This window comes from Armigeres subalbatus, chromosome 3 (assembly GCF_024139115.2).
Source record: "Armigeres subalbatus isolate Guangzhou_Male chromosome 3, GZ_Asu_2, whole genome shotgun sequence".
Lineage (NCBI taxonomy): Eukaryota > Metazoa > Arthropoda > Insecta > Diptera > Culicidae > Armigeres > Armigeres subalbatus.
Window position 1 is genome coordinate 65672656 of NC_085141.1, and position 15905 is coordinate 65688560.

At 43.2% G+C, this 15905-nt stretch overlaps 1 protein-coding gene across 8 annotated transcripts in view; it reads left to right on the top strand.

The window, feature by feature from the left end:
• Nucleotides 1-15905, top strand: part of LOC134224962 (protein groucho) — a 515335-nt gene that overhangs the window by 479355 nt on the left and 20075 nt on the right. For 5 of the 8 annotated variants that reach the window (XM_062704655.1, XM_062704657.1, XM_062704660.1 and 2 more), the window contains one exon: nucleotides 13917-14120. In XM_062704655.1, the coding sequence (XP_062560639.1) occupies nucleotides 13917-14120 (204 nt within the window). The remainder of the gene's footprint in view (nucleotides 1-13916; nucleotides 14121-15905) is intronic. The other 3 variants (XM_062704656.1, XM_062704659.1, XM_062704662.1) reach the window with 1 other exon arrangement.

Sequence of the window (15905 nt, forward strand, 5' to 3'; positions counted from 1 at the left end):
CTAGAGTGTGGCACTGTAAACCGCGGAAATACCAAAACACGCCTAAAAAACCGCGTAAATACCGAAATCCGGGTGAAAAAAAATGCGTAAAAAGCGATCCGCGTAAAAAAACGAAGTGTACATCGGGTATGAAGCATTCACTCTTCCTTGATCGAATGGTCCAAGAAAAACGAAAAAGACAGACGTAGTCTCACGTCAAAAATCTTGGCAACTTGTAACTTCAAATCTGAACGAATCTTTTACTTTATGATGCTTTCCCGCCCAATCTTCTCTCGCAAAATGCGGAAACCCCATTTTACCGCTACCAACAGCAACGAGGACACAAACAATAATAATAACGACAATTCACAACCCCTAAAAGTTAGTAGCAAGCACCCGAATGCTGGAAACCCGTCAACCGATAAATAGTGAAGCGAAGCTACCCCCACCACCGCTTTGTGAATCCCTTTACCGAATATAGTGTGTTGTGTCGCCTCAACCCACTCCGGCTCCATCACAAACAAATCGTTCTCCTTCCATCGCGCTGCCGGTGTGCGGTGATGGTTTGTTGACTGCTGCTAGCTCTCTGTTGGCGAACGGAGGATACGTGCGATGTGTGTAGGCAACCTCCCCGGCGGGTCCATATTATTGGGGAGACCTCTTCTTTTCCAAATATGTTGAATCGTCCTCGGACGAATGTGGGACGGAAGGGGTGCTGGAAGACGAGGAAGCGAACACAAAGCATCAGTTAGTCGGACCGACGACCATCCAACCAACAACACAGACTGAGGCAATGGTTCGGTGTTGTTGGGCAGGACACGACCCGAGAAATATGTGTGGCAGTAAAATATAATGTAATGAAATAAACCTCGTTTATAACATTTCCCGTGATGGGTTTTTTCCTGCCTCCCCGTTCTCCCATCTGGGTGGGTTGCCGGTTGGGTAAGGGTTGGCTGAAACAGCCGGCCGTGGGCGACAAGGAAATGGGGTTGACCCGGTCGGATGCGAAATTGCTTTATAGATTATGATATGTTATGGGGTGGTTGGTTGGTTTGTTTGTTGAATCATCCGCAGGCAATGTGCAGTGTGAATCTGAAAGCTGTACTGGGGTTGTATTTTTCGTTTGTTCGTGGTACTGCATGCTTTTGAAATTACCGTCGACAGTCAAGTGTAAAGCTAAACGTGAGTTGAGTTAACTGCATTCTAATCTGCTTCTATTAGTCTTTCGCCATCTAACTAAGATACACAACCGGCCAACATCGTAACAAAGAAGAAATATGTTCAAACATAATTAGCAAAACCTCAATTATCGGTCGCATTCCATATCAATTAACTTACAAAACAGATGCTAATGGTCTCCATTTGGGTGGCTCTCGCCCACCTGCTGCTATGGATTCTATCGAAGCGTAGTATATAGTGGATCATGAACTAAATTGCCGGCATAATTATAATCGTATAACCACATTATGATATAATCTGGTCTCAATTCAATTTTGCTCTCAGGCGGCTTTATTTTACAAATGTATTCAGGTAGTTTATTGTTCATACTTGTATTGAGCATTACTTCGGAATAATTTTGGTTTGAGTTGTATGTGTCCCTCGTATCCCTCGTGTAAAACAGAATTTACAGAATTTAGAATTATGGATAGAAAAATGACAAGCTTCTCTTTGGTGGTTTTAGAAGTTAGAAGCTTGTCATTTTTCAAGTGAGCAAGTGAGTTAGAAGAAGTTCGTGGCAGAAAAAAGACATAATCACCTTCTTCGACCAAAGGTCTATTATACATTACGGATTACTTAGTATTGGTAATTTAATTAATAAAGTAACAGGTCCACCTGTCTTTAACTAGCAATGCAATTTCTATTGTTAGCAATTAATTTGCTTCATTTGCCAACCAGAGACGGAGCTTCTGTATTGGTGTTAAATTCTGTTTGTGAATATCTGTCAGTAGAAAAAGGCACTTATATTGAAGGGTCGCACGCTCGTCTGCATCTACTCAATCTTGGAACAGTTTTTCTAAATAATTGAAACAGGCTTAATACAAAAATTAAGTTTGTTGAGTTGATAATTTTCGCATCAAGTTTAAGTCATGTAGGCAGATAGCCAAAAGCAATTTTACACATCGCAAAACAAATTGTGGCTATCACTATTGAATAAAATTTATTGTTAACATCAGAATCTGGATAGAGGGTATTATGTTTTGACAAATTTTTCAAAATTTTAGGACGAATATATTTATATATATATATTTTATAATATATATATATATTTTATAATTAATTATAATTAAGTGGTGTTCGGATGTGTTAAGTGGTTTATTTTGGAAATTTGTCGTGTAATACACAATAAAGAGGAAAACCACACGATCCAAAACAGTAGGTAAAACTTTGCTCTCTATGTGCTGTTTTGTTTAGCAATGCAATAATGGCAAGGATTTCGCAGGTGCACATTTGTTTCGATTAATAATTCCTCAAATATTTCTACTTTTACACAAACAACTGATTGGAATCCTAAACTTTAAATTGTAAGTTTGGATCTTAGTTATGTGCATAAGTGATGTATGTTTACCGGATTACGCAAACATGTTTAGGGTACACTGCCAATACCGTTTTTTACCCTATAAGTTCATGTTATTTTCGACGATAAGCATTTATTTTACACTTTTTGTATCGGCACTTGAAATCGCTAGGTCGTGGCATATCAGATTTTAGTCACGCGAACGGTAACGACATTCAACCATCCTTCTCGGTCTTCGCTCCAATAGTTCAAAGGCGGATCCTGTTCGCATGTTGTTTCCCATTTGTCATCGCGTACTGAATAAATATTGCTTTTCCATTTTTCTTTTGCGCCTCACGCGATGGGAGGCAAAATAACTGGTGCGTTATTGAAGTGCAAACAATTTCTCACCAAATGTTCGTTCATGGACTATGGATAATCCACTGGAACTAGAAAGCAATCAGTGTAAGGAAATTATCTGACATTTTAGTTAGTCGAAACTCGGCGGTGCCCATATCAGAAGAATAAACAAAAAAAACTGAATTCTCGGAAAAGAAATGAGCTTGTACGTTGTTTTTTTTTTCATTCAAACTAAGAGCGGAGTCGTTTCCATCCAGCTCGGTTCATGGCTGCACATCGCCAGCCAAGCAGTCTACGGTGGGTCCACAATCGTTTTCTTGATCTACCCACTCTGATCGCTGCGCACCTGGCCTACTTGTACAAGTCGAATCGCTCTCGAGAACCATTTTCAACTTGTTATTGTCCGACATTCTTGCAGCGTGCCCGGCCCACCGCAGTCGATCGATTTTTGCAGTGCGTAAATTCGCCTTCATCACGTACCAATTGCCATCTGCACCCCCACAATAGATGGCGTGCAACAGGTTTCTTCCGGACTACCGGTCTAATAAGCGTTTTGTAGAAAGTCAGTTTGGTACGGCGACGAACTCTATTCGCTCGGAGCTTTTTGCGGGGTCCAAAACATGTGAGATCTTCTGCCACTTTGCGCTACCATAACCCTCTGCGCGATTCAAAGGGACTCGAGAATGCCCCAGAAATTCAAGCTATGCGCATCATAGATCCATCTTTGATCAACCATATAAGTGCATCCTGAAATATGTGTTCGTGCATCTGCTGCCATAGCTGGTCTGATCAATTGTAACATACGCCACCATCAACATTTTTGCATCTGCTGTTTAAAAATGATTTTCTCGAAAATTCCATACAAAAGGAGGCTTCCGAGCCTCTCGAAAGGAAGCTTCCGAGCCTCTTGAAAGGAGGCTTCCGAGCCTTTTGAAAGGAGGCTTCCGAGCCTCTTGAAACGAGGCTTCCGAGCCTCTCGAAAGGAAGCTTCCGAGCCTCTCGAAAGGAAGCTTCCGAGCCTCTTGAAAGAAGGCTTCCGAGCCTCTTGAAAGGAGGCTTCCGAGCCTCTTGAAAGGAGGCTTCTGAGCCTCTTGAAAGGAGACTTCCGACTCTCTTGAAAGGAGGCTTCCGAGCCTCTTGAAAGGAGGCTTCCGAGCCTCTTCAAAGGAGGCTTCCGAGCCTCTTTAAAGGAGGCTTCCGAGCCTCTTGAAAGGAGGCTTCCGAGCCTCTTGAAAGGAGGCTTCCGAGCCTCTTGAAAGGAGGCTTCCGAGCCTCTTGAAAGGAGGCTTCCGAGCCTCTTGAAAGGAGGCTTCCGAGCCTCTTGAAAGGAGACTTCCGACTCTCTTGAAAGGAGGCTTCCGAGCCTCTTGAAAGGAGGCTTCCGAGCCTCTTCAAAGGAGGCTTCCGAGCCTCTCCAAAGGAGGCTTCCGAGCCTCTCCAAAGGAGGCTTTCGAGCCTCTCCAAAGGAGGCTTCCGAGCCTCTTGAAAAGGGGCTTCCGAGCTGCTTCAAAGGAGGCTTCCGAGCCTCTTGAAAGGAGGCTTTCGAGCCTCTTGAAAGGAGGACTCCGAGCCTCTTGAAAGGAGGCTTCCGAGCCTCTTGAAAGAAGGCTTCCGGGCCTCTTGAAAGGAGGCTTCCGAGCCTCTTGAAAGGAGGCTTCTGAGCCTCTTGAAAGGAGGCTTCTGAGCCTCTTGAAAGGAGGCTTCTGAGCCTCTTGAAAGGAGGCTTCCGAGCCTCTTGAAAGGAGGCTTCCGAGCCTCTTGAAAGGAGGCTTCCGAGCCTCTTGAAAGGAGGCTTCCGAGCCTCTTGAAAGGAGGCTTCCGAGCCTCTTGAAAGGAGGCTTCCGAGCCTCTTGAAGGAGGCTTCCGGGCCTCTTGAAAGGAGGCTTCCGAGCCTCTTGAAAGGAGGCTTCCGAGCCTCTTGAAAGGAGGCTTCTGAGCCTCTTGAAAGAAGGCTTCCGAGCCTCTTGAAAGGAGGCTTCTGAGACTCTTGAAAGGATGCTTCCGAAACTCTTGAAAGGAGGCTTCCGAGACTCTTGAAAAGAGGCTTCCGAGACTCTTGAAAGGAGGCTTCCGGGCCTCTTGAAAGGAGGCTTCCGAGCCTCTTGAAAGGAGGCTTCCAGGCCTCTTGAAAGGAGGCTTCTGAGCCTCTTGAAGAAGGCTCTGAGCCTCTTGAAAGGAAGCCTGAGCCTCTTGAAAGGAGGCTTCGAGCCTCTTGAAAGGAGGCTTCTGAGCCTCTTGAAAGAAGGCTTCCAGGCCTCTTGAAAGGAGGCTTCCTGAGCCTCTTGAAAGGAGGCTTCTGAGCCTTTTAAAAGGAGGCTCCAGAGCCACTTGAAAGGAGGCTTCCGAGCCTCTTGAAAGGAGGCTTGAGCCTCTTGAAGGAGGCTCTGAGCCTCTTGAAAGAAGGCTTTGAGCCTCTTGGAAAGAGGCTTCCGAGCCTCTTGGAAGGAGGCTTCCGAGCCTCTTGAAAGGAGGCTCCCAAGCTTCTTGAAATGGAGGCTTCCGACCCTCTTGAAAGGAGGTTTTCGAGCCTCATGAAAGGAAGCTTCTGAGCCTCTTGAAAGGAGGCTTCCAGCCTCTTGAAAGGAGGCTTCTGAGGCCTCTTGAAGGAGGCTTCTGAGCCTCTTGAAAGGAGGGCTTCGACCCTCTTGAAGGGAGGCTCCCGAGCCTCTTGAAAGGAGGCTTCTCCGGCCTCTTAAAGGAGGCTTCCGAGCCTCTTGAAAGGAGGCTTCCGAGCCTCTTGAAAGGAGGCTTCCGAGCCTCTTGAAAGGAGGCTTCCGAGCCTCTTGAAAGGAGGCTTCCGAGCCTCTTGAAAGGAGGCTTCCGAGCCTCTTGAAAGGAGGCTTCCGAGTCTCTTGAAAGGAAGCTTTCGACATGCCGCCGAACTGGACCTATGGCCGGAAAGTCGGTTGGTCGAAATGGTCGTTTGGCAGAGATTGGCTGAAGACGTTATCTTGTCGAGCAGGTCGGCTTTTTGGTCATATTATTCGTTTAACAAATAACATTTTCGTCTGTATGACCCGTTCCGCCAAATGACAGTTTACGGCCCTTCATTACAAACGACCATTTCGGCCAAACGACCATTCTGGCGAAACGACAATCAAAACTCATACTAATACTGAGTGAGTCTGCAAGTTGTACTCCCGGAACCGCAGGCCAACAGAAGTCGCGACAGAATTGTGTAAGTTAGGTTCAGAAGAGTTGTCCCTCTGTAATTGGCATACTCTAGTATGTGCCCTTCTTATAGATCGGGCTTATGAAGCCATCTAACCAGCCAGTCGGCCATCCTGCTCCTTAATATACGTTGATTTTCACTGTTCAACATAACTTGGAAGTGCACCTTCCTCCTGGCTACCACCATAGTCTTGTTTGTCAGCAAAGTCCCCTCTTGGTCATTGCACATGACGGGTACTGGAACGCGGCCCATTAACAATCGCGTAAAGCTTCCGCATATCGTTTCAATCCTTGTTCTCCTGCGCCTAAACTACCACACTCTTTTCACGCTGTCTTGTCTTTCTGCAGTGGATTCATTTCTCTTCTGCCCTTACTATATTGTACCGTTCTCTATTACATCGGGGACCAGCTACTAGAATCCGACTCTTGGCAGCATTTTACTCGTCCATCGTTTGCTGGTTCTCCTTATCATACCAACCATTTTGTTGGCGTTGCTGTGCACTGCCTTACACTTCCTGCGCTGTTGTAGTCACAGCTGCTTCGATATTCTCCCACAATCTGTTGACGTAGATACATTGGCATCTCCTATTCGCTCGTCAAGCTTCTGATGTATTGTTCAGCAACCGTTTCAAATGCCAATCGTTGGCTATCATAACGTATCGTTCTGTTTGTGAATTCGTGACGCTAGACAGTCGTGCCCGAATTAAGGAAACTCAACCACTCTAACTATGCTGGAAGTTCGCCCTCTACTTCTAATATATTAGGATTCCTAACAATGCCATTTGAACTAGAGTGCTCTAGATAAGCATCTGATGGTATTTCAAAAAATCCTAATTGTTCGTCGGATTGTAAACGAAACCGTTTTTGAGCATCAACCTTTAAAAGGATGATCAAACTGTAAAAGTTTAATTAAATTTTTATTTGAAAAAGGTCTCCAGTTAATCACTTCTCGGTGCAGTGACTTTGGTCAGAAGTGTCTTCAGTAACTTCTCCAGCCTCCCGAATAGATTTCGAAGGTCGTTTATCACATCTGGTACCGAGTTTGGCAGAACGAGCCGACTCCTGACTGCTTCGATTGCATCACCCTGCAGCCGCTTTAAATTTTCCAGGTTCGAAAACCCACATGCCGCTGTCGTGTGCTCGAAACTACTGATGAACAACGGGCAGACTTCCGGTTCTCCACGAAATTTTGGAAGATGTTGAGACACGGCTTTGCCAGCGGCTAGCTGCCGTTTCGAGATACGATCGATTTCACGCCCCGGCCCATCAGGGCTTCGGCTGCCTTGCACACCGGCTGTGGCTGCTCTCCACCTGGTCATCCGACTCTTCGGTGGTTTCGCTTTCTTCGTCCGATTCGTCTCTACTGTTAGCGAGTATCGGTACTCTCTTCGTAGACTTAGGTTTCACATTAACTTTGCAGATAACTGCTCCCATGCACGGCAGGTCTGTTCCTTTCGGATATGCTCCCTGAAAGTCTGTGGTCAACAGCTGCTCGATCGTCTTCTTGGTGTGGACGTCCCACTTCTCCACTTTCCGCTTGGGCTGTTCTTCTTTCGTCCCGCCAACAGCACCGTCTTGGTCCTTCAAAGCGTTAACCCTCTTGACACTGCTGTCGAATTGCTGCCGGATCGCATCCCGCCTTTCCGAAAATTCCTTCTCCGCAGCCAGTTGTGCGTCCAACATTTCCTGCTCTTGCTGTAACTGCTGTTCTTGTACCTCGCGTTGCACCTGTAGCTCCAGCTCACGCATCTCCCGTTCTTGCCTCAGCTCTTCTTCCTTCCACGCTTTTTACCTGGCGAGTAGCTTCTTACGCGTCTCCATCCGCTTTGCAAAGGCCTTTTCCTTGGCGAGTTGTTCCTCTCCTAACTGCTTGTCAGTCGTATCTGCATCGGAACCAACTCCCTGCTCGGATCCATCGCTCTTTTGGCCGGCCTTCTTACCACCTCGCGTCTTGCTCCTCGTGTCCGGAACCTTCAACTGCTGAGTACCAGCGGAAACACACACTAGACAGCACCAATCTGCTTTCACGACCTCCCCCAAGTAACCAATAAGCACTATATTACGCCAAATCGGCCATATAGTGCTACTTTAATGCTTATAAGTTTTTAAATAGCCGTATATTGGCTCTATATGGCGGTTTGGCGTAATATAGTGCTAATGGTTACTTGGGCCTGGTCTACGCCAGCGCAGGAGAAATGAGCCCACTACCTACATTTCCCACATTAAACCCAATCCACATCTTCCGACATCGACTCCTACATTGAGCAGAACAAACAATGCTCATTTTTCAAAGGAGAGGAAGCCATTCCGATGTAATCCGATATAAATTTTTTGATTTTGTTCGAACGGTCGGAATTTAAACGAAACCGTTTTTGGGCATCAACCTTTAAAAGGATGATCAAACTAAAAGTTTATTTTAATTTTTATTACAGGATTCACAATTTTGAATTTGTTTTCCTCCTTTGACTTCCGTCTCAATCGTCCTCTTTGACCTTTTCTATCAAATAATTTAACTCTTCATTTATTGTCTCTTGTCTATTTTTAGCGTGTACCGTATTTTACCTCTGTCCTACTCGTTTATATATCGTTCGTCTAATTGTCGTCTTACTCTTCCGTGGGTTTTCCGCAATAGTTTCAGCACCACTGTACTGTCGTCCGTCAGCTGTTTATAATGTTATAATTTTACTATGTGTTTATTTGTATTTCGACCAACCTACAGTGTGCGTTATTGTGATCTGCTGACCAAACTCCACTTACTCCACTCCAACTACTAATACTATCTTTATTCCAAACTTCCAAACTACTTCTTTACTCTTGCAATAAGTTCGATATCAATCAACTATTCTCACTTCGGCCATTTGTTTATCTTTTTTCTCTCTACCTCAGGTTCTTCTCACTAGCTCTATTTTCTCGCTCACTCTCACCGTCATATCATCTGTTAAACTGACATTTACCTAATCGACCAAATGTTGGTTGTGACGCGGCTGCGTCTGGGCAGGGTTGCCAGAACACTAATTATCAATAATATTCACATTTCTTAACAGAGTTGATGTTGTTGCCGCAAAACTCATGGAAGCCTATTATTGTTCCCCAAATCTTCGCGACTGCAATTTTCGGTCGCAGAATCACTAATCACATTTTTTGTTAGAATTATGCCTCTATACTGTGGAGCATCGAAATCCCCCAAGAAGCACACTTCAATGCCACAACTTGAATGTGACCGAATTCAGTCACATATAAGTTGCGGCAACCGACTTGGAACATCTGTGCTACTCGGGCCGCATACTCAAGTGTTCAGTATATGAAAAGTCCTTGAAAAAGTTTCTAGAAAATACGAATTGAATGCAAATAGAAAGTTCGTCATTGATACAAGTGCACGAGGGCCTCTATTTGCTAAGTGCTCCTCTGAAGTGCATTGAAAACAGAGAAAAATAAATTTACGAACGAAATCAGTACCTTCTGAATCGAAATCTGTCCACCGTGGACAGCTATTTTCCAACTAAATATTAAAATTGAAGCAGACTGACTACCACTGTAAATAGTTCAATACGCATCTTGAGAAGCGATCCCTTTGATTTTCATTGTTCTGATCTTTCGCTATTAATTGCGATTTGCATTTAAACACAGTTACTTTCGGCACAATTATGTCCAACACGCGAACAAATAGCACCTGAAACTGGCGATTTGTTTTTTAATTGTTAAATTTAGTTTCAGAGCCTACTTTCCATTTTAATAACCAGAAAGCTTACTGTTATGTATATGATCAGGATAAGAAAAATGGGAGGGAATGATATAAATTATTTCCCTTAAGCACCCTTTAGCTCAGGAAGTAAAAAAGTGTTGGTGCTATACGGATTTCGGTTCCTCACGGCCTAGGTATATGCCAAGTTTTAAACAATATTGTAAGAATTGTTTTTGGTTTCGCGTTGTAACGCGACAAAATAGCGATGTTAAGTCGTTTCGCTACAGTGTGGAAAAGCTAATGAAGCACTACAATCAGCAAGCAACTGCGAAAACGAAACGAAAAAATCGCGGCTTTGAATGACAGATCTTGTGGAATTTTGCATCACACAGCCGCTTGCCTCGTTGTTTTAATTGACAGTGCATTCAGTGGAGGCGCATGGTACATCGTAGGTTAGTGTCGCGGAAGAGTAATGCATCGTTAAATAGTTGATTCAAAAGTATGAGATTGCTAATGTCGTTCCTGTTCGCGTGACTAACATCTAGGTTTCTTTGACCTGACATCCAAAGTACCGGTACTACAAGGGTCAAACAGATGTTGGTGATGGAACGAAGCATGCACTACAACATGATGCATAAATTATGGTCAATTGAAGCTTGTTGAAGCATAATTTGGCAAACAAATTTAAATGACTAAATCGATAGAGGTTTCATCCAAAGGTGGAAATTTTCAGTCATCCACACTCTCATAACCTTATGCCTAGTTTCGAACATCTAACCCGTTCTGCCAACAGTGGCTTTGTGGGGCCTCTCCCTCTATGCCATTTAAAAATAAGATATGAATTCGATACACAATAAAGTTGTACCAAAACGCAATAATTTCACTCCAAAACTAAACTTTCGATATTAGGTACGAAGACCCTTAGTATTCGACTAAGCTAGACAAATTGAACAAATGTCTGTCTGTCTGGTATTGTCTATCCGTTTGTGTGGTTGTGCACCGAAAATATGAAAAACATTATCCGGAAGATATTAAGCATTTCCTAGCATTAAGTTCCATTCGATGTACAGTCCAACTGATCATTATTGACTACTAGTTGACCCGGCAGACGTTGTCCTACATAGTAGGCGAAAATGCGCGTTTCGAAATGCCTATGAGAAATTCCCATAAGAATCTTTGTTTTAGTTTTTCACAATTTACTCAACCTTATTCATGATTTTCGGATGAGGAAATATCATATAAACCCGTCGGAAACGATAACCATCATACCTGCTGAAGAAATGAAGAAAATCCATCGAGCCGTTTTTGAGTTATGCGGATACGAACACAGACCATTTCATTTTTGTTATATAGAAGATAGAAGAAGATAGAAGAAGATGTTCAATTATGTATGTATCTAAGACTTCACCGACTGAATCCCTGAATCCCTGATTGCCACAGTTTAAATTTCGTGCAATCAAAACTCAATGTCACGGCTATTGACATACATGCAGGATTCTACGAGGAATTTTATTTATTCTTTCCCTACCCTATATAAAATGTATGTATGCATATTCAGCACACGAACAAGGCCAAATCTTTTAGGCTAACCAATTCGATGTTATTCTACTAGGTTTGAAATATTGTTACGCTATATAACACTTTATTTTTTTTTTGTTTCCACTTGATTTTATAAAAAAATAAGCACTAGAGGGCCCTCCTTAGCCGTGAGGTAAGACGCGCGGCTACAAAGCAAGACCATGCTGAGGGTGACTGGGTTCGATTCCCGGTGCCGGTCTAGGCAATTTTCGGATTGGAAATTATCTCGACTTCCCTGGGCATAAAAGTATCATCGTGTTAGCCTCATGATATACGAATGCAAAAATGGTAACCTGGCTTAGAAACCTCGCAGTTAACAACTGTGGAAGTGCTTAATGAACACTAAGCTGCGAGGCGGCTCTGTCCCAGTGTGGGGATGTAATGCCAATAAAAAGAAGAAGAAGCACTAGAGTGTCCATTATAGGAATATTTTGAGGGGTCCATAATAGGGAAGAAAAACGTCCCGAAACGGAACATAAAAATCAAATGAAGCAATTTCCTATTATTGTTAATTTAATGTTGTTAATTTCAACGAATAACGTCGTGTATTTAAGAATTTTATGTATGTAGGGCAAGTGCACCGGTTTTGGCCAACTTAGTGCCTATTTTGGCCAACCCTGAAAAATACATATTTTTCCAAAATAATCGATCAGTCAAAAGCAGCGTTGAATCGTGAGGGATATATCTCTGGTTGGAACTAATAAAACCCTCCCGAATTGCTTTATTTTTGGAGTTATTCGCAAAATTGGCCAAATTAGGAACATGGCCAAAACCGGTACAGTTCCATCGTAAAGAGGAGATGCAGAACTTGGTATTAGATATCAAGCAGAATTAAAATGTTGAAAATTTTTTTTCCTTATGACAGGAAGAGCAAAATTCCGCTACTATTGGGCATTTTACCCTATTTATTGAGCCCTTCTGCAGTTAATAACTGAGCATTGTGTTGCTTGATAATTTACGATTGTGAACAATCGTGATCACCAAACCGCAATGATAATTTTCATCAAGTTCTTTATTTTATGATCCTACTTACTTATCCTCACACCCCTTTATCAACTCAATATATTTGTGCTCAAAACCAATTCAAATAATTTATGTTTATCCATCGTTTAACGGCTCACTGCGACATTCATACGTATCCAGTTTATCAAACGCAACAATATCATAGCCAAATAACCAGTTATTACAAAAGCCTACCCCATAAAACAAAAATAACAACCATTCAAAGCACGCTCGGTTCAATCCCCAACCGCACATGAATGAATTCCACTCATTATCCAATATTGCACCCGTGAAAAATCGCGCCATAAACAGATCGCCCATACCGCTGAAACATCCCCTCGACGCCCCTGATCCGCATTTACCCGCCCGGAAAACCGCATAAAATGAATGAGTGTCTCGCTGCCATACTCATCATCATCAATCAATCGACCGAACCCACCCTCGCCGCAGAGTCACTGTTCCATTGTCGGTGTGTTTAATCAAATCGCCACATTCATGACCGTGTGCGTGTGTGTGTGGAAAACCGCGACCAAACTTCACCATTTCGCGGCATGATTACCACTCACTGCCGGAGGGTTCATGCATAAATGTTGTCATGGATGGGACACATTTCCACAAGCCATCCGTAGAAGAATTACGGATGCAACTGGTCGATTTTGGCGAGGCATCATGTGCGAACGAGCCACGACATCGCTGGTGGTGCATGGGGACGGGTATCCGCCTCTTACCCAATTCATGTGTGGTGTACCATTTGCATTTATGATTGTTTTTAGTTATTATTTAAACGAACAGTTTAATTGCTGTCATTCATATTTAAAGTGTCGTGCATACCGTTTGATGTTCGCTGTGTTCCGCGAACTGCACTGTGCAGAAGTTATGTACAACCTTTGTAAGCATGACCTGTTTTCATATTGAGTGTGTGTGTCTTTCGATACTTGTTGGTTTTCAACAAATTATTGTTTGATGTTGTGCCTTCCGGTTACAGCTTAACGAGCTGATCGAATTAACGTTTGTGTGTAGGACATGTATTTTCTTTAACTCTAATGTCATAAACAAGCAACAAAAGGGGATGGCTGGGTACTGGTGGGTACAAGGAAAGAAAATAATTTTGTTAGCTCGTTTAGTGGAATGTCTTCTCTTGATATGAGACGAGCTATACTAAAATACTAATCCTCTTAATTCCGCAACTTTGTAACTTTACATATAGAGGCTGTGTATATAACAGATGAACAACTTTCAGTTTCCATGAAATATCATGAAAGGATGTTAGTTCTGTATATTATATGTCAATACCAAAACTTTGATGCACGACCATAATTAACCGTAATTTCAATGAAATGAAAGTGATACTTTATTGACGCATTATGATAATAGCATGACAACAATTGAATCATTTTCGCAATATAATTATCCGCTACCGATTGCATGCTTACCATTCCAAATTGCTACCACTGCTACTGCATTGCATTGTGTTTGTATTCATCGGCTGTTTAAATCCGGCTCTGGAATTCACGCTACCATCCCCATCCCCGCTACTCTCGAACATCACACCAAAATTCACATACACACACTGTTCACAAACACCGCCGCTATCAATAGCCACAATAGTTGATGGTAATTAATTTCCAATTGCGTTCCGTCTCTCGCCAGCAACAGATTCACGCACAGCAAATCCCGGGAGGACCACCGCAACCGATACCAGGGCTTGGCGCGCTGGCCGGACCACTGACGGCGTTTGGCGGCCCGATGGGACTGCCACACGGTGCGCCGCAGAGTTTGCTGAAAGCGCCACCCGACCTGCACCGGGAGGATCTCAAGGTGCCCCTCGGGGGTCCGTCCGCCGAGGAACGAATGGTGAGTTGTTGATTTTTAAATACAATCTATTGAATCGGTTTTTTTTTTAATATCATATCTTAATTATCTGACGCTCGATATGGCGTCGCACGAATCAGCCTGATGAGTGGTACTGCAAAAGGTCGTGATCGTCATAAGACAGAAAGCAAAGCCCCTTTTTCTATCTCAGATAACCAAATGGAAGTATCGTGGGCTCTTTGATCAATTTCGCATAAAAAGCAGTCATGAAAGGGTATTAAACAAATATTGCACACTTTCATGCCCTGTCAGGAGATACATATGGTTGAGATTGTTGTTGCATGCCTTTCCATTGTTGCGTTTCTATAGAAACTGGAAGGTGCAGATACGTAAATATTGCGTGACATTGGTATTTCTCACTGTAATTGAGAAATTGCAGTACTGCTAATAAGCTTTGCCGGGAAGCCATGTTCTAGCGTTTTATGCCACAGTTCGTTCCGTTTCACTGAGTGGTACGGCAGATTACCTTGTATGCGGTATTGAGGAGTGTTTATCTCGATAATTATCACAATCGAGCCTGTGCCCTTTCTTGTAGATAGGACATATGATTAAGCCAATATGAAGCCAGCTCGCAGGTATTTCTTCTCCCTCCCAAATCATTTCAATCACTTAGTGGATTTTTTCGTTCAGCCAGTCACTCCCAACTTTTAGAAGCTCGGCCGGTATACCGTCCTCCCCAGCGGCCTTTCCGTTCTTTAGCCCTCGAACAGCCTTTCTCGCTTCGTCTAGCGTTGATGGCTCCACTGCTTGTCCATCATCCTCATTCCTGATTCTGTTTGTTCCCTCTCTGTCCGATTGTCCATTCAACCATAACTCAAAGAGTTCCTTCCACCTAGCAGCCACCTCTGCTTAGTCGATCAACCGATCTCCGAAGCTGTCATTGATCATGACTGGCGCCGCACTATCAGGTGGCCGAAAATAAAAATATCGACTTTCTTCGATTCGTAATTCTAGTTGACCTACTAAATGCTTATGTTTTGGAGCATTAAACCCCAGAGTATCAGCACTCTAAGCCATATGGTTATCAAGACATAGACATCAGAACCAGACACTTTTTAGTTCTTGAAAAATCAATGCATTATTCAACTGCCAATATCTTCGGCTACAGTGGCTTTTTGTGGGAAAATAGGAGATAAAACATCCAATACGACCCGACGAAAAAAATATATTTTTTTCATACAAAAAGTTCCATACAAAAAAGTTTCGCTTAGCGACTACCCCTACGTCTTTCTTTGGTCCTCCCAGAAGGCATTAAAATAAAATCCAGCTGCTTATGGTTGCAAATCTACGATTCCGATCACTTTTTCGAAAAAAGTCATGAAACATTAAATATGGGTATCCCTTAAATACACGGCAGACTGCGATGGGCTGGATACCAATTTCATACGTATGCCAAATAAAATAGAAAGAGTAGATAACACGGAAGGTGCCGTTGGCTTCGTGGTAGGCCGTGTACACGATAGCTTATGCAGCTATATGATACTCCATTAGGCGCAGGCTCACCAAGAGGATGTAACTCATTATCTATCAAGAAAAGATATTTTAGTTACTAGATAAAGATTGTCGCTGTCATCGCTGTCCGGAACATCTTTTGCTGGCGAAGATAGGGGAACTAAATGTCAAAGAAGGAACATCCATACGATTTGACAGCTTGATACCCAACATGTTCCGGACAGCAGAACAAAGGGAACCGAAGCGACAATCTTTATCTAGTAACTAAAATATCTTTTCTATCAAGTAATTAAATATGAAAGAAACACTGGCCTC